We start from the raw sequence: 21,723 nt of genomic DNA on the forward strand, positions 1-21,723 counted from the left end.
TGGAAAATGGATAATTTCGTTACAAAATGAGGTTAAAAGAAGTATTTGAAGCTTTCCTTTATCATGGGAAGGCGGTGGTGTTGTTGTTGTTTTTTTTTTTTTTTTTTTTTAATTTTTTTTTATTTTATTTGGTGATATAGAAATAATCAAATTTTGAGCAATTAAATCAAATCACCTTGAAATGGAAAACTCTTTTCAATTTTGTTGGAATTGATAAATCATAAATACATTTTTAGTTCTTTTCTTTTTTAATATTAAAACAGATACAAAGGCAGAATACATTCGAAAAAAAAAAACTAGTGTAGTTTTATAAAAACATAGATTGTATACTTATAATTTTATAATATAAACTTAGATAATAATATTGTGTTATAAATCATCAATGGCAATTGAAAATTAAGATGATGTATTATCTCTCCCCAATTTGTTTATTTAAAATTATCATTATATTAATAATTTGATTTTTAGATAAAAATGATTGCATTTGAAATTACAAAAACATAAATATTTAAATATAGACACACAAGCTCACGTTTTTTTTTTTACGGTTACTCGGTTAGTTTATGTTTTCGCTTCAAATATTTATTTCAAGTCAAAGCAATCAATTATAGTCAAACGGTAGAGAATTAATTGCATTCTTAAAAAGCCCAAATTAATATATGCTTGTAAGTTCTAAGTTGTAACATCAATAATCTGAGTCATATCCTTATCAAGAATTGATAAGATCGAATTATATTTAAAAATAAACTATATTAAATATAAGAAAGAAAAACAGTATTAAAAATTTAGAATAATAAAAAAAAATCAAAGATTTATAAAATGAAAATTTGCCTAGATAAATTTATAATGATGAGTTAAAATTACAAAGATATATGCCTAGATAAATTTATAAGGATGAGTTAAAATTAATATATACATTATTTTAAATATGTGATATACGTTTTGTATGTGTTGATTTTTAATAAAATTATGATTTTATACAATGCAATGAAAATTTGAATAAATGTAAAAAATATAATAAATCATGGAAATATCATTGTCATACGTAAAATTAAATATACATTATGTATGTGTTGACTTTTAAATACATGTTTAATTTAATAATTATTTGAATATTATCATGTAACAATCGAAATATTAATTAATAAATTATAATGTTGTAGTATTATTTGTGTTTTAAAAAAATGTAATCTGAATGTTTCATTATTTTTCTTAACACGGATAATATGAGTCATTCTACAAAATCTAGTATTTATATAATACCACATATAATCTTCCCTTTTCAACTTTTTTTTTATAGTGAAATTAATCGGTGGACATCCATCAAGTTTTTCTTTTTGTCCTTTTCTATCCATAAGCTACACACTTGGATTTAATTAATGTTAAACTACTATTTCATACTTTTTACCAATCAATGTCGTTATTGGCAACAAGATCGAGTGCAAGCATGTTCTTGATGGTATCAAAAGGACCTCCAGTTATCATCTTGACATAATAGTTTCCATTAGAGCACCATCATTTGTAGCATAATGGTTCAATCAACAATATCATAAATTGAAGTATTAACTCACAAGAACATTTAAATGCTGATGTTTAAAGGGGCTTTCTTTTTCGTAACCTTTTTACCAAGATCAAAACTGAAATATAATTGAAAGACTAAACTACCATGGCAATCTAGGTTAAAAAGAAACACCAAAGGAGACAAATATAACATTTTGTGATACCATACACATCAAAGTTTTTCATTTGGGAAAACATCGAATAGTTGGCATGCATTATGAGATATAACTTTAACTTACAAACAAAGAGGGATGACGCTATCTTGACAATAGTCAACCCTGCATATTAAAACTCATGATTCATCAAATAAAACCCTAAGCATAATTGAATGGAAACATTTCAATAAACCTGGATCGGGTGGAACCAATCAAGGCTTAGCATATCTATTGACCAAATCAGATTTACAAGAAACATATAACAAAACTCAAAACAAATGTAGTGTAACACCGTAAATTTCAAAACAAATTTTTCAATTTTTATAAAACATAATTCCATCAATATTCATCAAACAACCATTTTAATTATCCAAATAAGTCAATACAAAATCCCAAGATCATAATGTCAAAACTCCGAGCGTGTGTGTGTGTACGGATCAAGCCGGCGCCTTCCCGCGGTCGTCACTAGTACCTGAAACAATAACAACAAACACTGTAAGCACAAGGCTTAGTGAGTTCCCCAAAATACCACCCATAACACATATTAGCCACTCGAGGCTATAACTCTGTGGGTCCGTGCACCCAAACTCTGTGAACCCTCAGGTTCTAGCTCTGATAAACATGCACTACATAAATCACATAGAAACAATGCAGTACAACACATAACATGCATAGCATACAATACTCTATTACATAACTCAGGTTACCTACTCAAGGTAATATAGTATAGTGAGAAGACTCACCTCGCGTGTCTCGGTAAGTCGTAAATCTGAAATCACTAGCGCTCGATCTGCCGAGCTATAGTCCTCCTATAGCACAATACATCTCTAATTAACACTTTCCCAACTAAGGTTGACTACACTATAACAAGTCAACTTAGGTCAACGCCGGTCAACAGTCAACGGTCAACTTTGACCGGACTCGGCGAGTGCACTATAGCGACTCGGCGAGTCTGAGCGTATACACTGATTTCCCTGGAATCCTCCCTTGACACGTCGAGTATTCTCCTAACTCGACGAGTTCCACCTGGCATGAGTTGTGGGGCCACCACGACTCAACTCGCCGAGTCTCAAGAACAACTCGGCGAGTCCAGCTTGACTCAGTCCACCTGTCCACTCTGACTCCCCCCTGACTCACTGAGTCAACCCTCCCCAACTCGGCAAGACCACTCGCTGTGTGGTCGGGCAACATTCATACTACTCGCCGAGTCTGTTCTTCGGACTCGGCGAGTCCGTGCCATGCAATGACTCAAACTTGCTCATAAGGTCAGATCCAGTCCATTAACCCATAGATCCAGTCCTTCCAAGCTCATTTAGCACGTAAAGTCACTATCTTGATGCACATACAATCTCTATATGACCATATATGATGCTTTTGACCCATATACTACAACTCAAGGTCATAAACTCCATTGCTATACATAAAGCTTGATGAGTGAGGCTCTCTGGACCCCTATGGATCCAGATCCAGAGCCTCAACACAAGAAGGGAACTATTTGGCATCAAATCAACCCAATAATGTCCATAAAAACCCTAAATCCGATTATACTTCACAAAACAGAAGATAAGCCGAAATTATACCTCTAGATTGATGATATAAGCTTCAAATCCACAGTATAGCAACCTCCTTTGCTTCCTCTTGCCTAGAATCTCCTCCTTCTTTGCTAAATGACACACACAAGGTCAAGAAATGCTTCCTTTCTCTCTCAAAACGTTCAAGCACTCAAGGGTTTCTCTCTAAGGGTTGGGTGAGCACAAATGACGGCCATAAGGCCCTTTAAATAGGTCTCAAACCCGAGAATTTAGGGTTTCATTACTCAGTGCAGACTCGCCGAGTCCAGGCACGATTCTTCGTCCAAATCCGCGTCTCTACTCGGCGAGTCTGAGCTCCAACTCGCCGAGTCCCCCTCACAAATCAACAAAAATACCATTTACATGATACCTGATAAAAGTCCGGATGTTACATGTAGATTAGTTGGTGAAAAGTAAAATAAACATGTCATAATGGAACATAAGTCAGGAAAAATCAAAGATGAATATCTTTCTTAAAAAAACAAAACAAAACGCAGGATTGAATCATTTTAACTTTCACGTAATTTCTCTTAATCTCAAGTTTAATATAGTTGTGGAACATTTTCAAGAGAGATAAGCATCAGAGAGAGGGTAAATGTAAGAAGAGGATGTGATATCGTGGACCAGGGAAGAAAAAAAAGATGGTTGCCGATTGTATCGAGATTTGGGGATGATGTCATTTTCATATTTCAAAATTTGAATATCCTATAATGTTATAAGCGAGATTTAGGGAGAAGAAGTAAGATTAAAGAATAGAAAGGTACATTTGTAATTTTAGTGGATGGTGAATGAGGTTTATTGAATGGACACGTGGCTAACAAGAATTCTTTTATTAGAAGTACGATCTGCCAAATTCTCTATTAATATAATTTAGGCGAATGCTCGCGCGTTGCGCAGAAACACCTATATAGTTGAAGTATTTACAAATATATGTTTTTTTTTAAATATAACAGTAACGTTGTTGTTAAATTTGATATAATAATTCATATACGAAATTGATATAATATATTGATTGTTTTGAATTATATGATAATATATATCAATTATAATTGCATAATCTCAATCGTTTGAATGACTTCTAACTACGAGTTACACGTTAATAAAATTAAATATAATATATGTTTAATGATATTTATAGTTGTTGTTATTAATTAATTTTTTTAAAAATTATTTGCTTAATGTTTTAATTTCTATCACTATAATTATTTAAAATATTAAACATTGTTTTTTGATTTTAAATGTAACAATATAATCATTTATATAGAGTTATTTTTAATTATTGTTATTGTAAGTTATTTTAAGCTACTTATTTGAAAACTTTTAATGATTATAAAAATATCTTTAGGAAATAGTTTAATTAAATTGAAATTACAATTTAGTTGTAACATCCGATTTTGAAAGTGTTTCGCAGCTCGGGGTTGCGGCCTAATTATCATTGACATAGGGTTTAAGGCATGGGGAAAGGAAGGATTTGGCTCAGTTCGGAGGTAGGAGCCATGGCATGAGTGACCCAAGCATTTGTTTGTGTCTTCGGAGGCCAAGGGTATGATTGTAAACGGATGTCTCGGTATTTTATGAGTTTTGGGCTTTATTCGGAAGGTTTTAAGGCTTGGGCGTATTGTAAGGAGTGTAGGGCTTCTCGCCACCTTTTTGTGGATATAAGGTTCATTGGTAACGGACCTCGGGTGAGGAAGATATAACACTTTGAAGTTATTGACAATTTTGGTCCCTAATGGAGATTTGTGTCAAGGCAGTCCCACGCATGCAAGGAATGCATGCACGTGTTTGGCTGGGTACGCCCAACGTAAGCTAGGTTACGGCCAACGTAGATGGCTGCATGGCCGCTTGTGGTTTGTGAGTACGTCGGGTGTACTAAGAGGTACACGGGGCGTACCTCATTCAGACTAAAACCCTAATTTTAGGGTTTGACACTATATAAGAAACATTATGCCTCAAAGGATAGCCTCCCTTTCACCCTAAAGTATCTACAATGAAACCCTAATCCGTTGTTGGTGTGTTTTGAGCTTAGAAGATCATTTTGGAGTGCATTTTGGTGTTTTGAAGGAAAGTGACTATTGTTGAAGCATCATCAAAGGAGCAAAGGATTATAGATCCAGAACCTTATCAACATTTGGCATTCATATAAGGTATAAAGTTCTAAACTGGGTGTTTTTCTCTTAGATCTCTTGAATTGGGGTTTTTGACCTTTTTTGTCCCAAGAATGGAGCTTTATGGTCCCAAATCCGTTTCTAGGATTAGGGTTGCCACCCTTAGTGCTATTTGAGTCCCAAAGACAGAAAAGTCACCATCTTGAAGGTCTTAATGGGTTCATGCAAGATTTAAGTCTATTTTCATGGAATTAGAATGCCATTTTTGGAGTTTGGGCTTATGTAGGGCATGCAAAGTCACCAAGTTAGTGACTTTAGGGGTTTAGACGTTAAGTGGAGTTCATATCTGTGATTTGGTCCATTGGTTTGATGCATTAAGTGCTTAATAGCAAAAGGGACTTAACAAAGGAGTACCCTGGTCGTACAAGCTGGGATGCGCATCATACATGTCTCGAACCTAATACGCACTGTGTACTGTTGAGTACGCCCCGTGTACTCAGTGATAGTGGGTTTCGCACAAGTGGGCCTCAGTTTGGGCTATTCGTTGGACTTATTAGCTTTGGGCCTTGTGGTACATATTTAATTGAAACTTTGGACTTGAGAAGCATTATTCGGCCTTAGGTTGAGGCCCATGTGTAACGCCCGTAGATCCGGGCTAGTCAATTTAGAGATAATAGGGGTCGAAAACGACTTTTCGATAAAACATTATTTATAATAAATAATCTTAACCAAGTTGTAGAATATGTCTCAAGGGTTCCGTACATATAAAGAACGCCAAAATTCGAGTTATAACGAAGAAGTTATGGCACGTCAAAATTTTTCGGCAAAACCGGCATAGTACCGGGAGACGTAAATAGTGAATTTGAGATAGAGGACTTTTTAGCCTTAGGGATTTAAATGAAATTTGTAGAGTACGTCTCCACCTACGCATGGATATAAAGAATGTCAAAAACAGAGTTCGTATGCAAAAGTTATGGCATTCCGAAGATTTAGCTTTTAAAAACCCTAAACTAGCTAATTCACGACGTGAGAATTATGACGCTCACGATATTCTGTCATAATTCGGAATCTAGAAGCTGCGAGAGGATAAGATCCAATTCACGACGTGAGAATTATGACGCTCACGACATTCTGTCATAATTAGGAATCTAGAAGTTGCGAGAGGATAAGATCCAATTTACGATGTGAGCTTTATGACACTCACGACGTGAGGTGTCATGGCCACCATCCGAGGCTAGGGACACAAATGGCAAGTATGCGGAGTGAATCATGAGATTCTCGACGTGAGTGTCATAAAAACTTACTATAAATAGCATGCGAGCCATTCCGAATATCTCACACCTTTCTTCATTTCTTCTATCTAAACTTTCTCACTCTAAGGGTTTTAACCCTCGCTTAAGCCTAGGTGATCCCCTAGCACCCTAAGGAAGCCCCGAGCCTCCTGGAGTCCTGAGAAAAAGAGTGTTTCAGTTTCGAAACGCTGCTCCAAATAAAGTCCGATTTTCTTTAAAATCCGCTGTAAGTGAGCTACGCTTACACAATTTTTAATACAGATTTCAAATAATTATAGTATTGTTATCAGGTCCTTAAAATAATTATTTGGGCTATTATTATGAGTCAAATTGAGTGTTATTTAACGTTTATATAATAATAATAATAGCTAGACTATTAATTAGTCATGGTTAACGTTAGACTAAAGCCTAGTGGAATTGATACTAGGTTTTATCGAAGGAAAATTGTTTTGAGAGTATCGAAGCGCTGTCCGAGTGCTGAGTCACAACCTACTCAAGTGAGTGTATAGTCACTTTCACCTTACACATATATATGCAATATTTTCTTTTAAATACGTGCTATGTGTAATTATATTAATTGTTTAATTAAGGTGACTGTTGAATAGATGTTTTATACAAGTTTTAATTTGTATATGTATTGTTGTCTACAAATATGTTGGGTAAAACATAGGTAGATGAATTAGATGATGTGTGATGAAATAAAAGGTGATGAGAGGTATCGATGTTTAAGATGATCTAGTTATCTAGCAGAGTATAGACAATGGCCACAGACTATTTTAGATAGTCCAGTGGAACGTTAGCAAACTTGTAATCAGTAGGTATGTTTGAACTATATGTTCATAAGGTGTTCTTGAACTATATGTTCATTAGGTGTTTTTGAACTATGTGTTCATACGTTAGTTCTTCTTTTTTACACTATTACGTGTCGGGGTACGGGAGCGTACGGGAGTACTTTATTAGTATTTTCCCTATACCTTTATTTTGAAGAGATTTGGAGTCTTTGTTTCTTTTATGAAGTGATCGGACGAGCTTCATGAGTCAGTGTTTCCACTCTCGATGCCGGATAGGAGTGAGTCTGTGGGTTATATACCTCATGATATTCACACCACAGCCTAGGCATTAGGCAGTGTTTCTATTCTCGATGCCAGATAGGAGTGAGTCTGGGGGTTATATACCTCACGATATTCAGACCACAGCCTAGGCATTAGTCAGCGTTTCCATTGCTGGATAGGGTGCGTCTGGGGGTTATATACCTCATGATATTCAGACCACAGCCTAGGCATTAATAATTACCCCTGACTTAATTATCTGGTGGTTCTTTCTTTTACGAACAAAGGTTTGTGGTTAAACTTATTCCACTCATTTGATGTCTTCTTCGATCCTCGTTTGCTGCTAGGGAATTTTCGAAGCAGTTTCGTTAGTTGGTTGTTCATATCGAATATTTAGGCTAGATCTAGTAAGATCACTGTATAGGATCAGTATGTGGGGATCTACGTTGTTAGTGCTTGTAATATAAACTGTGACATCCCCATTTTTACGGCCAGAAAAAACCGATTTTGTTTATGCTTTATAAAAATCATAGTATCTCTTTTAATAAAAATATTGCGGAATTTGTTCCCAGAAAAACATGATAATCGCGTTATCAAAGCATTTCTAAAGAAATATATTTTTATTCACTTTTAAAACATTTGGGATGCCATCGTCAATACATAAACATAAGCATAAACAGAACTTACATTTATTTACACTAGTGATCTACATCTCTTTTAAATCTCTCAGTGTAATGTGACTTCATATCAACACCTGTGATATAAATAAACTGAGTGGGTCAGGTTGGGAAACCTGGTGAGTATATAGGGTTTTCAACCCATAATAATATAATTATTATATTTAATCATCAAACAATTAACCCAATTACCCATCCCCATTATCTTCTTTAATCTTAAGGATCTACCCTAAGAATCAACTATTTCTCGTTCATTCATTCCTAAGGATTTTCCTAAGGAATAGGTACGAAGTCCATCGGTGTCAATGACACAGCTGTCAAGCACAGCTGCTAGTTCTATCACTTAGGGGCAGCTGCCATTGTTGTAAAATTCTATATGAGGCGCTTCTGCCGGTATTGTCATTTAGATGCTACTGTCAAGGTTATAATGTTCTCTATTAGGCGCAGCTGCTGATATTATCCTTAGAGCGCAGCTGCTAGGATGTTTATTGTAGATCAACAACATCTACTGGTTGTGGCGCAGCTGCCAGTGCTCATCTATTGGGTACTAGATCCATTGCTGCCAATGTTCACCTATAGGGCACTAGGTCCATACTACTAATATTCCCCTATTTCAACTTTCATCCCTCATCATTCATCTACCCATTTTTTACCCAACATATTTTGTAGATATAAAATACTTTATACAGCTTACATCGTTTAAAACATGTATAAAAAAAATCTTTCATCAGCATAGACAGCAAGTATTCAGACAATATGCACACATAGCACGTAATTTATATTAAAATACTTCATATCTATGTGTAAGATGAAAGGGACCATGCACTCACTTGATAAGATGGTGATTCGGCACTCGGACAGCACTGCGTTACTCTTAAAACAATTATCCCTTGACGAAACCTAGTATCATTACCACTAGGGTTTAGTCTAACGTCAACCGCGACTAATTAATAGGCTAGCTATTATTATTATTATATAAGTGTTAAATAACACTCTATATAACTCATAATAATATCCCAAATAATTATTTTAAGGCCCTAATAATGTTACTATATTAAAACATAAGTTATACTAAAGATAGATTAGGCATAGCTCACTTACAGCGGGTCTTCTCGAAAACCGGGCTCTACCGGAGCAGAGTTTCTGAGCCGAAAGGCTCTTTTCTCGGGGCTTCCTTCGGGTGCTAGGGGGTTTACCTAGGCTTTAGGGGGCTTAAGGTAGGCTAGAGAGAGAGTGTAGAGAGAGAAAGAAGTGGGGAAAGGTGTGAGAAATGAGAGAAACCCGACACTTCTATTTATAGGGTGACATCCTGATGAACTCGCCGAGTAGGAGTACCTACTCGCCGAGTTGGTGCCACGTGTCATCATCTGATGGCTTTCCTTGGAGATAAAGCAATGGCTGTGATCGCGCCACGTCACCCAATATCGCGTATCAGCCTTCAAACTTAGAAAAATCATAACTCTCACATACGAGCTCCGTTTTCGACGTTCTTTTTTTCAACGCGTAGGTAAAATCAAGATATACAACTTTCATTTAGACTCCATCGGCTAATTCTCGACCGATCTCAAATTTACCTGTAGGAGACATTTAGACTGTTAAATGACCGCGAAGAATTCGTAACCTCTTCATACGGACTCCGTTTTCGTCTATCTTTTTACCGTTGAGTTCCTATAATGAGATCTTTAACTCTCATTTAGGTCGCGTAAGCCAAAAACCGCTCGAACTAAAAATTCGAGTTTCGGATCATGCACTACTAAGCCGAATCTTAGAAAAATCATAACTTCCTCATACGAAGTCATATTTGGGCGTTCCTTTTTTGTATGTTCTTGTTTTAACATATACTACAACTTTCGTTTAGATTTCTAAGGCTAAAAGTTGCTCCATCGTAAATTTACTATTTACACTTCCCGGTGCCGTGCCGGTTTTACCGTAAAACTTCGACGGGTCATAACTTCTTCGTTGTAACTCGGATTTCGGCGTTCTTTATATGTACGAAAACCTTGAGACATATTCTAAAACTTGGTTAAGATTATTATGCTAAATAATCTTTTTTCAAAAATTCGTTTTCAACCCCTATTGCCTCTAAATTGACTAGCCCGGATCTGCGTGCGTTACATAAACCTTGAGCAACGATGGACTTGGTGCCTATTCCTTAGGATGAATCCTTAGTAATGAGTGATAGTTGATTTTTAGGGTAAATCCTTAAGAAATGAATAAGATAATGGGGATTGGGTAATTGGGTTGATTGTTTGATGTTTAAGCATAATAAATTTATTTATTGTGGAGTAAAAACCCTATATGCTCACCAGACTCCCAAGCCTGACCCACTCAATTTAATTGTATCACAGGTATCGATACGAAGTTGCTTTACACTGAGAGATTAAGGAGATATAGATCACTAGTGAAATGAATGTAAGTTCTGTTTATGCTTATGTTTCTGTATTGACGATGACATCCCAAATGTTTTTAAATGAATAAATACATTTCTTCATAAATTCTTCGATAACGTATTTATCGTGTTTTTCTGGGAATAAATTCCGCAACATTTTTTATTAAAAGATGTACTCTGATTTTCATAAAGCATAAACAAAATCGGTCTTTTCTGGCCGTGAAATTGGGGATGTCACACCATGTGAAGGGATTGGGCCTATTTGGAAATTAGGATATATATTGGGCCTTATAGGAGTGTTTATCTTTTTGGGCCAAGAGTTGAGTAGACTTCATTTTGGGACAAGAGTATGTGAGGGGTAGAATGGTCTTTTACCCCAATGAGGACTTATGGTTAAGTTATGAGAATCCCGAACTTAACTAGTTTATATGAAGATTAGTAGCTCGGGGAGTCGAGAGATCAATAGTTCGGGGATCTACCAACTAGCAGCTAGAGGATTATCCATGAGATCAAGCTACGCGAGGTGAGTTTCCTCGTTTTTGAACGGGTTGAAGGCACCAATGTCGACACGTATTTATGTATGTGTTTCCGGATTACGATCCGATGTCGTGCGGTGCCCGAGGAATGTTGGTATGCTCGATGTCTTCGTGATTCTTGCATGTGTTTGTATTTTATGATTCTGGATTTCGGTCCGATGTCGGGCGATGCCCGAGGAATGTCTGTATGCTTCCCAGATTACGGTCTGATGCTGGGCGGGGACCGATGAATGTTTATATGTATGTTTCTTGACTATAGTTCGATGTCGGGAGGTACCCGATGACTATATGCATGTTTAGTTGCACTTGTTGTCTATATGATACTTGTATGTGCCTGGTAGGGAGGTGAGTGTGGGTGGGGTCCCGTATCTCACCACTATCTGAGTGTGGACGGGGTTCTATATCTCATCATTAGCATAGTAGGGTCAGGGCCTATGATAGGTGAGGCCTTAGGACTGAAACATTTAGTACCGTGTATGATTCTTTATGTGCTAGCATGATTTTATGATATTGTTTTTATATATATAGCGGGCGGGACCCAGTGATAGGCGAGCCTGGGAGAAACAGATATGTATACCGAACGGGGCCTGATTTCAGACCCGATGAAGGGGCGGGGGCCCAGTATATGTGATTATGTGTATGGTATGTGGTAGTATGGGGAACTCACTGAGCTTCATGCTTACGGTTTTCAGTTTTGGTTTCAGGTACTTCTAGTTGCAAAGAGAAGAGTTCGGAATGACTGCATTGCACACACTATGATGTTTAGCATGGGATATTTACTTTGATGTTTTTGATATGATACTCTGATTTGATGTTTAGAATACTATGACTTATGTTTTTGATGGAATAATTTTAATAACTATGGTTTATTTAATGGTTTAAAAATGAAATTTTTGGTCATGAATTTTGTGATGTTACAAGTTGGTATCAGAGCCTTGGTTTGAGGGATTTGGGCACACTCTTGGGTGTGTCTGAACTCAAACTGAGGACTTGATATGAAATTTTTCAAAAGAAAACCATTTTTATAAAAAGGATTTTGGAAAAGAGAAAAGGGTGTGGTGCATGCAATCAACCGAGTTCAACTAGGTTCTTCCAATTTTCAAATAAATAATTTATTAATTAAGAGATATACCAAAATTTTAAAGTTAGTTATAAATTCAAATTTAACATATAATTAAAATACTAAATGTTTATATAAAAGTTTAAAATCTATTATTTAAAACCTTAACCTCATTAATTGTTATAATAATTTACCTAATATATCTCATTGACTCATGACATAATGTTAATTGGAGATGTATTAGAGTGATACATGGTAAAAAAAAATTAAAACTATTCTTTTATTAGTGTGTGTGTCTCTCTCTCTTTCTCTCTCTCTCTCTCTCTTTCTTTATATATATATATATATATATATATATATATATATATATATATATATATATATATATAGTGATGTTTAATAAAGAACCATAATTAACCAATAAACCAAGGAACCAATCTTTTTTTACAACTTTTAGAACTTATTTTTTATCAAAAAAAAAAAAAAAAAAAAAAAAAAAAAAAAAAAAAAAAAAAAAAAACCAACAACAACTAAAAATACATAAATTCATAATTTTTTATCATTTTTCCAATGATATCAAATTTGATAAAAAAAAATTTCGTCAAATTCACAATGTGAATCTTTGAAAATTCAAAATGTAAATCTAAATTCACACGGTAAATCCGAAAAATATATTTAACATTCACAATATTAACTTATGAATTTAGATATTTTTAGTATTTTTTTTTTTCTATAAAGAATAAGCTCTAGAACTTTAAAAAAAAAAAATTGGTTCCTTAGAGAACCAATAATTATGGTTTTCTATTGAACTTTTATTATATATATATATATATATATATATATATATATATATATATATATATATATATATATATATATATATAAGGTTGACCCTCGAACCCAAACAGATAACCCAATCAAACCCATGAAATAAACCGGTTAGAAGGTTGGCAGATCAAAAACCTCAACCCAAATACGATTATTTTCGGATTGCATCGTCAGGTTACAGGTTGGGTCGAAAGTTGTCACCTTACTAAAATAGTTGTACCCGCTACATTGGAATTTTTATCTACCGTCTCCCATATAATTTATTAATATAATATAATTCGTCTTAGTTCAAATGAAAATGAAGTAATGGTTGTATATATTATAACCTTTCTTCATTCCTTGTACAAATTCTAAGTCCCTTGGTTGCTTAGTCCACAATGAAACTATATTGTTTCTTATAAATTTATATAACCATGTGTTAACTTCAATTGATTGAATAAATTGGTCAAAGAATTGCTAAGAAATTAAAAGATAATTACGTAAACTGATAAAAAAAATAACTACACTTTATAAAATAGAAAAAGAATATAACTTTGTTGCATAGATAAATGATAATATAACCCAAAAAAAAAAAAAAAAAAAAAAAAAAAAAAAAGCTACATAAGTCTTTTTCTCTTTGATCAAACTAGAAAGAAACATACAACTTTCATCGTACATATCAACTTTTACTATAAAACTATGGTCGGTAAAAATAGACCTTTAGCTAAAACATCATATCGGATAAGGTCCAGTTCCATGGGATTTACATACTACTACGATTTAGATAATCAAACCTTCGTTGCCTTAAAATAAAAATAAAATGACTCAATTAGTCATCTTCCTTTTATATGCTAAGAAATAACTCTAAGATGTTTGGTTTTTCGAAGTGGAAACACTTAGGCGACATTTGGTTCATAGAATGTTTTTGAAGGAATTGTAATTTGTCTTGAATTGGAATCTAATTCAATATTTTGTTTGGTTAGCATTAAATAAAATTTGAATTCAATATTATATTTTGTTTGGTTGGCGGAAAATGGAATTTATATAGTGTAAAATGATAGAACTACTATTTTTGGTTTTTGCTTACTTTTACTTTTTTATAATTATATGTAAAAATATATTATATAAATTATAAAAATAGTAAACGGTGGTGGTGGTGGCGGCGATGGTGGTGATGGTGGAAATGTGTGGTGGTGATGAAGGTGGAGGTGGTTGTAGTAGTGACATCACTAGTGTTAATCTTAGAGATAGTGGTGGTTGTGGCGGTGGGTGTTAGTGGCGGCGGTGGTGGTGGTGGTGGGTGCAGGTGGCGGTGACGGTGGTGGTGGTGGTGGAAATAGAGGTGATGGTGGTGATGATAGAGTTAGTAGTAACTACGGTAGTGGTAGGGTTGTGGTGTAGGTGGTAACGAATGTTCTGGGTAGTGGTGGTGACGGTGGTGATAGTAATGGTGTCAACGATGGTGATGGTGGTAACGGAAGCAGTGGGTGGTGGTGTAGAAGGTGGTGGCAGTGGCGACGTCATTAGTGAGGATGGTTGGTGGTGGTGGGGGTGTGGGTAGGTGGTGGTGGGTAGTGGTGGCGAAGGTTGTGGTGGAGGTGGTCGCCAGTAGTGATAGAGGTTTTTCATATTTAATGTTAAAAATGAAAATGGTAATATGGTAATATTCAACACTCTCACTTGATGGAATTTGAATTTCCTCATCTTTTAGATGTAATTTATTTTCCCTCAATGAAAGGAAAGTTGGACATATTTAGGAATCCAATTTCTTCTCAAAACTTGAACCAAACATAGGAAAGTGATGGAATTAAAATCCAATTCCTTCCAATTCCAACAGATTCCAGCGAACCAAACGACCCCTTAAAGTCTACAGATCACATTTGCAACTTCTGTAGAAAAAGAGGTGAAACAAATCGTTGCAACTTGTAACAAGAAGTTTGTTTGTTTTTAATATTTGCATGTTGCTGCAATAAATTGGAATTAACTCTATAATAGTTAAAATAATTCTAAATCAAAATTTTATTTAGTTTACTCATATGAAAATCAAATATATAGATCATTATGATGATATGATTTTTAAAGACTTTTATATAAAATAATTAAACATAATATTTGCTAAATTAAAATAAATAAAATTGTTAACTTAGTGAAAAACAAATCCATTTTTGTTAAATCTTCAAAGACAGTGGTTATTTTTCCTGTTAACTTCAATAAATTTAATAATTATAGTGTAAACTTTATAATTTATTAATATTTGGTTATGGACAATGTAATACAAAAAAAGTATTTTATATGGAATCTACCAAACGGTTTGAAATTATTTGAATTTATGTAAAATATACTCAAATTCTTCATAATATCATTCGTAATATTATTAAAACAATAAATATGTTGTTGAAAAAAAATTAAAACAAATTTATGTTGAATAATATAACTTAAAGTAAAGTAAGAAGTGGTTTGAAGATGATAGTCCAGTGTTGTGCAGCACACGCACAACAATTTTTTAAGTTCGAAGTTTTCTAACAGACAACAATTGTGCAAGGTCAATTGTTGCGCTTGTGCTGCACGACATAGCCAGAAGTGGTTTTTCTGGGGAAAAAAACAAACAACCCCAAAGAAATGCACTATCCATAGGGAAATTGGTCCATCACAATTAACGTATTTTTTATATAGGGATAATGACTTGAAAGAGTAACCAACTATATTATTTGTATATATTTGATCACTTCACTTTTTTTAGGTGCATTGTTAACCATTAAACTTGCTTTTTTGTTTAAAGCATACCATTATGACCGGTAATAAAGGGTTTTTCCGGTTTCTGACGTTTTTCCGTCCGATTATGATTTTCCTGGTCATCTTTTCTGGTCAAAATAGATTTTCCAGCGAGATGAGTTCTTGATACATTTTTAAGATTTATTGTTTCTCTCTTTCTTATCTTTTGTTTCCATATTCATGAGTTTTTGTATGTGTTCCTCGTTGAAGAACACAAATACACAAAATGATTCAAATATTTGATTCTTGTTAGAGTTTGTTCATCGCCAGAAATGAGTTAGGGTTCAATTTAGGGTTTCTTCAAAAACAAAATTCTTTACCAGATGTGTGTTTGAGTTAAACTCGATAAAGATGAATGGTTCTAGAAACAAGACCTAAAATCTACCATATGTGAACTCGAAACTGCCATGGATGAAATCGAAATTTGCCATGGATGAACTTGATTTCACATGGTGTTTGTGTGTGAGAAATCAAAAATTGAAATCGATTTTTAAAGTTTTTGCTTGAACAAGAGGGCAATGGTTTTTCGGTGAAGGTAAGATGATGGTGGGTGTTGACTGATGGTAGACGAAGACATAAGTGGAGGTGTGACGGAGGTGTGAGAGGTAACAAGTGGAGTTTGGTGGTGGTTTACGGTAGGTTTAGGATGGATATTGAGGGTGGTGTTCTCAACTGTGGAAAACGAAGGTGGTTCCGATAATTGAGGTTGAAGACGAAGGCAAAGATGGTGGTGCTTGATGGTAGTAGTGGTGATGATTTTTGATGGTTGTGATGGTATCCAAAGGTGTTGCACGTTCGTTAATGGAGATGATGAATAGTGATGCTTTGTCTTTGACAGATTACAAACAACCAAAAAGAATTTGCCTTTGAAGAGGTTGTCCAAACAAAAAATGAAGACCATCCCCTTTCATCAACTTTAAATTTTGATGAGGCCTTTTTCTTGATTCGGTTTTCATGACAACTGTGAGTTTAAGTTGTTCATTAGCTTTGATTTTTGATTTCTAAGGTTTCAAAAATCTTTCCAAGAACAAGAACACGAACCTAGGGTTCGATTTCAGGTTGCATTCCATGAATACTTTCATCAGATGTGTCCACAGTTTCACAAGAAAATTCATATTTTTGCCGGAAAATCCATATTTTTGCCAGAAAGTTCAACTTGACCGGCTAAATCTACAATGGCCGGTCATGGTATGTTAAAAAAATAAACAAGTTTAAGAGTTAACAGTGCACAAAAAAAAAAGTTAAATGACCAAATATATACAAAGCTTAGAGTATGTTACAATTTCAAGTCATTATCCCTTTAATATAATATTTACACCAAATTTTCTTTTGTAACATATATCTCAACCTAAAACTATATATTTTCTTGGCAGTATGAAACTTTATTTTGGTGTGAAATTGCTTTAAAGATCCTTGCCCAAAAATAAGGAAAGTTTTTTCTACATAAGAAGTAAAAGAAGATAGACTTAATTAATCGAGACAGAAATCAGAAATAAAGATATATTCCATTCCTTACAACAAATTCAGAAAACAAACTCAAAGAGTCAAATCCCCAACAACAACAATAACGAAAAAAAAAAAAAAAAAAAGGCGTGAATCGAATGATGTGGGAAAATGAGAAGAAACACTATTATACACAATATGACAGACATAAACACAAGCTTCTATAATAGTAGAGTGGTAATTAGATAGAATATTTTAAAGAAATGAATTGTTGTTTGATTTGATCAACTTCTAAAACCAAAAGCAGACCATTTCTTGGAAGTTGTCTCTTTCTTTGTTCTCTTGGAGTTTGGATCAATCAGGTTTTCCAATGATTTTGCTTTCTTGTTGCGTGACCTACCTGCTTCTTTCAGAAGCTCTGCAAGCCTCTTCTTTTCATCGTCGAAATCAGGATTCGCTGTTCCCAACTTTTCTTCTCGTAGTTTAAGAACATACTCCAATATCTCAATCGCATCTTCCACTCTATTGTATATAATATTCAAATATATCATCAACATATTTAGTGTTGTAAAATTATCTGATTAAAAATGAGTAGAATACTTTTTACTTACCTCCCCAAAGCATCATAAGTTGCTGCAAGATTGCTGTAGACGCCAAGTGTATCTTGATGACAAGGACCAGATTCCTGTTCCAAAATCTCTCTCGCTTCTTCAAACAACTCTGCAGCTTCATCGATCTTAAACAACTGCACACAAGCCAAACCCATTTGATTCAAAACAACTCCAAAAAAAGCAGACTTTCGTTCACCACTAGCCCTAAGTTTCACAACAGCGCTTTCAAAAGCTCCTCTCGCCTCTTCATATCTTCCCACCATATAAAACATGACCCCCATACGCGCTTCCACTCCTGCAATCGTACTCTGCTGACCTGGCTTATCTTCCAAAAGCTTCATTGATTTCTGCAACAACTTCAAAGCCTCTTCGGGTTCATTGAAGGATTCATAAATCGCTGAGATTTCAGTCATTCCACTAGCAATGTCTTCTGGGGTTGTTCCAGGGACAGGTTTTGCGTATATTCTGAGGGCGTTTTCACAATATGATCTTGATTCTCTTAGCTTTCCGGTTTTGTAGTACAGGTCAGCAAGGCGGACGAAAACAGAGGCCACTGATGGGTGGTTGTCGCCTTTTGAAGCTTTGAAGACTGTGAGTGCTTTTTGGTATGAGAACACGGCTTCGTCAAAACGGGAGAGGGATAAGTAGATGTTGCCTATGCTCAGATCGATTGCTGCAACTTCGTTGTCTTGTCCGTTTGCTATCATGGCCATGCTGGCGAGGACAAGGTGTTCTAAAGCTGCTTCGTAGTCTCCTTTTGCTTCGCATATCAGTGCCATTAGACGTCTGTCAGCTGCTTCTTCTAGAGATGCAGGTGGGCTGTGTACCCTGTGGATTTCTAGGGTTCTTTTGCATAAGGTATCTGCTTCCTCAAATTGCATTGCTTGGACATGGGCCTCTGCTAAGTATCTACAGGATTCAAGTCAGAAAAACATGAGTTGAAAAAATTTGGAGCATTCAAAAAGTATGCACAGTTTGTGTACATCTGAATCATAAACAGCTCCAGCAATTTGAATTCTGATTGTGTTTTCCAATAATTCGTGATTGGAATAAGCTAAGCTAAGCAATAGATGGAACTCAAAGGAATTGAAAAGCACATAGTGTAGTTGAAGGGGTTCAAAGGAATTTCACCTGCAAGTCTCGGCAACTCTTGGATCTGTGTCGCCTAAGGCCTCCATCTGAATTTTTAACCCTTCTTTGTAACACTCGATGGAGCGATCAAGCTGCCCTAGCATCGAATGAGTATCACCCAATTGCATATACCCCGAAAATGCCGCTAGAGCGTGATCTGCACCTCTTGAAACTTCGGGGACCTTAATTGCCCTGTCCAACACCGGGATCGCTTCCTCGAACCTCCCCAAACTGCAGTAAATAGCTGCAACAACGTGTAAGCACATAGCCAGATCAAGGCTCGGTTCACCCTCGACAGCGCAGCGCTCAAACGACTTGGATGCTCGGAGCGCATAATCCAGAGCCTTGCTCGGGCCATCTCCAGACGCGATCGTGTCACGCGCGAGCTTCAGCAGGAAGGGGCCTAGATCGGGGTTGTCCAGCGACGACTCATCAAGTAAAGAATGTTTCTCTGGCGATTTCTTCTTTCCAGATCCCCGATCTGGCGACGGCTTCGCGCGTGAGGACGAAGGAGACGGAGACGGAGGTCTCCGTTGTGCCGGTGAGGTTGTTTTGGTGTTAATCGAGTCAGCACGTTCGGGGGTCGGGCGGATCTGGTGATTCTGGCTGGGGCTGTCTTCAGGTATGGTGATTCGTGGCGGCGTTTTCACTGAAACTAAACCAGGCATGGCTGTGATCTATGAGAAAGAGTTTAGAAAATGCAGATCTCAACTCACCGATGCATATAATCGTCAGCTATGCAGAAAGCATTAATGGAGATCCAGAAAAGATTCTTAATTACAGATAAGAACCTGGAGGCATTCAGGATGGTTGTTGGTGACTGTTACTCGGTAGCTGCTGTGTGTGTGGGTTTTGGGGTGTGTGAAGAAAGACAGAGTGGTGATAAATGATAATATTAACCAACAATAAAATCAGTGGAGTGGGACCCATCCTCATACAGCTCAAAAAAAGTGGGATGGACCCACAGGTGGATGGCACAGCCTATTTGGATTGGGGGTTAGATCACCTGCGATGGCATGACCAGCCAGCTTCGTTAAAGATCAACTTCATCAGGTTTTAGGTCGCTTTGTTCCCAACAAACTAACAAATTGGACTAAACCAACAATACAATTTTGAATTGTAATTGTACATTTAATATTAACGGAGATAATGACTTGGAAGATCATTGAAGTTTTAAATTTGTTTAAAAAACACCATTCAAATATTATATGCTTAAAAAGCATCATCAAACTAAGATATATATTCAAAAAACACTAACGAAGTATATATTTTGTTCGAAGTATATATTTTGTTCAAAAAACACCAACGAAGTACATATTCTATTCAAAAAACACCATCTTTATGATTTGGGGTAACTTACATGTTTAGCCCTTAACTTTTTTTCTTAACTCGGACGGTCCCTAGCGTTTATATTTATTTTTCCTTCGGACAATGATCTAGTTAAAAGACTAATATACCCTTATTAGTTTCATTTAACATTTATTTTTATTACTTGTTAATTATTTATACAATTTATATTTAAAATAAATAATAACATAAATTGTATAAATAATTAATAAACAATAAAAATAATAATAAATGAAAGTAGTAAGGGTATATTAATCTTTTAACTTGATCAGGGTCCAAAGTCGAAGCAAATTTAAACTAAAGGGACTGTCCGAGTTAAGAAAAAAACTTAAGGACCAAATATGTAAGTTACCCCAAACCTTAGAGATGGTGTTTTTTGAACAGAACATGTACTTCGTTGGTGTTTTTTGAACATATATCTTAGTTTGATGGTGTTTTTTGAACATGTAATACTTGAATGCTTTTTTTCGAACGAATTTGAAACTTCGATGGTCTCTTAAGTCATTTTCCCGTATTAATGATGTATTAAGTTTTTTGTTATATCTATCCTTAATTATTATAATGGTACGAGACTAGTCCATTTGGTAAAAAGTTGTGTTTTAAATTGAAGGTCTCGAGTTCTAACTCTGATGTGAACACTTTCGTGATACTAACTTTTAAGTTCTAACCAGGTGTAACATCATCATCACACCCTCTACCAATAACAATGAGATACCTACTATTAAGCACGTCATTCTTCTTATTTTTTTAATTAAATTTAATTCAAAAATACATAAAAAAAATATTTTTTTAATATAAGTTTTTCATTAAATTAAAATATCACATTACATTTTTAAAAAATTACATTAATTAAAATAAAAAATAACAATAACAATAAAAAAAACATTACATTAATTTAAACTAGTTTTTTTTTTCAATAAAAAAATAAAAATAACTCATTTTTAAGCAGTCAATTTTGGGAAATCCTTAAGTTTTAGCCAAGCTTTGATGTGTTTATACAGTTTGTGATTTGTGTCTTCATATTGATGTATGACTACAACAAACGACTCACCTTCATATACGTTGTTTATAACAAATTTATATATTCATCGGACACACGGCATTTAATCCTCATATCGCGAAACTTCAAACGTATTTGATCAAGTCTACGACTTCGACAACCCATTAAATCATGGAAAACGTTTCCAGCTTTTACCCAAAAATCAACAAGCATTC

The 21,723-nt window shown here is 35.1% G+C and overlaps 1 protein-coding gene across 2 annotated transcripts; it reads right to left on the minus strand.

The window, feature by feature from the left end:
- Nucleotides 1-17,462: 17,462 nt before the first annotated feature.
- Nucleotides 17,463-20,046, minus strand: KLCR1 (Tetratricopeptide repeat (TPR)-like superfamily protein). 2 transcript variants are annotated; one of them, XM_078982889.1, is made up of 4 exons: nucleotides 19,953-20,040; nucleotides 19,162-19,816; nucleotides 18,031-18,939; nucleotides 17,463-17,941 (listed from the first exon to the last, which is right to left on the minus strand). In XM_078982889.1, the coding sequence occupies exons 1-4, from the start codon at nucleotides 19,960-19,962 to the stop codon at nucleotides 17,704-17,706; spliced, it is 1,812 nt and encodes a 603-aa protein (XP_078839015.1). In that variant the 5' UTR covers nucleotides 19,963-20,040; the 3' UTR covers nucleotides 17,463-17,703. The 2 variants fall into 2 exon arrangements, with proteins under 2 accessions (XP_078839015.1, XP_078839014.1); XM_078982888.1 differs by having other exon boundaries at nucleotides 19,162-20,046.
- Nucleotides 20,047-21,723: the final 1,677 nt, after the last annotated feature.

Source organism: Lactuca saligna, chromosome 3 (genome assembly GCF_052625555.1).
Source record: "Lactuca saligna cultivar CGN05327 chromosome 3, ASM5262555v1, whole genome shotgun sequence".
NCBI lineage: Eukaryota > Viridiplantae > Streptophyta > Magnoliopsida > Asterales > Asteraceae > Lactuca > Lactuca saligna.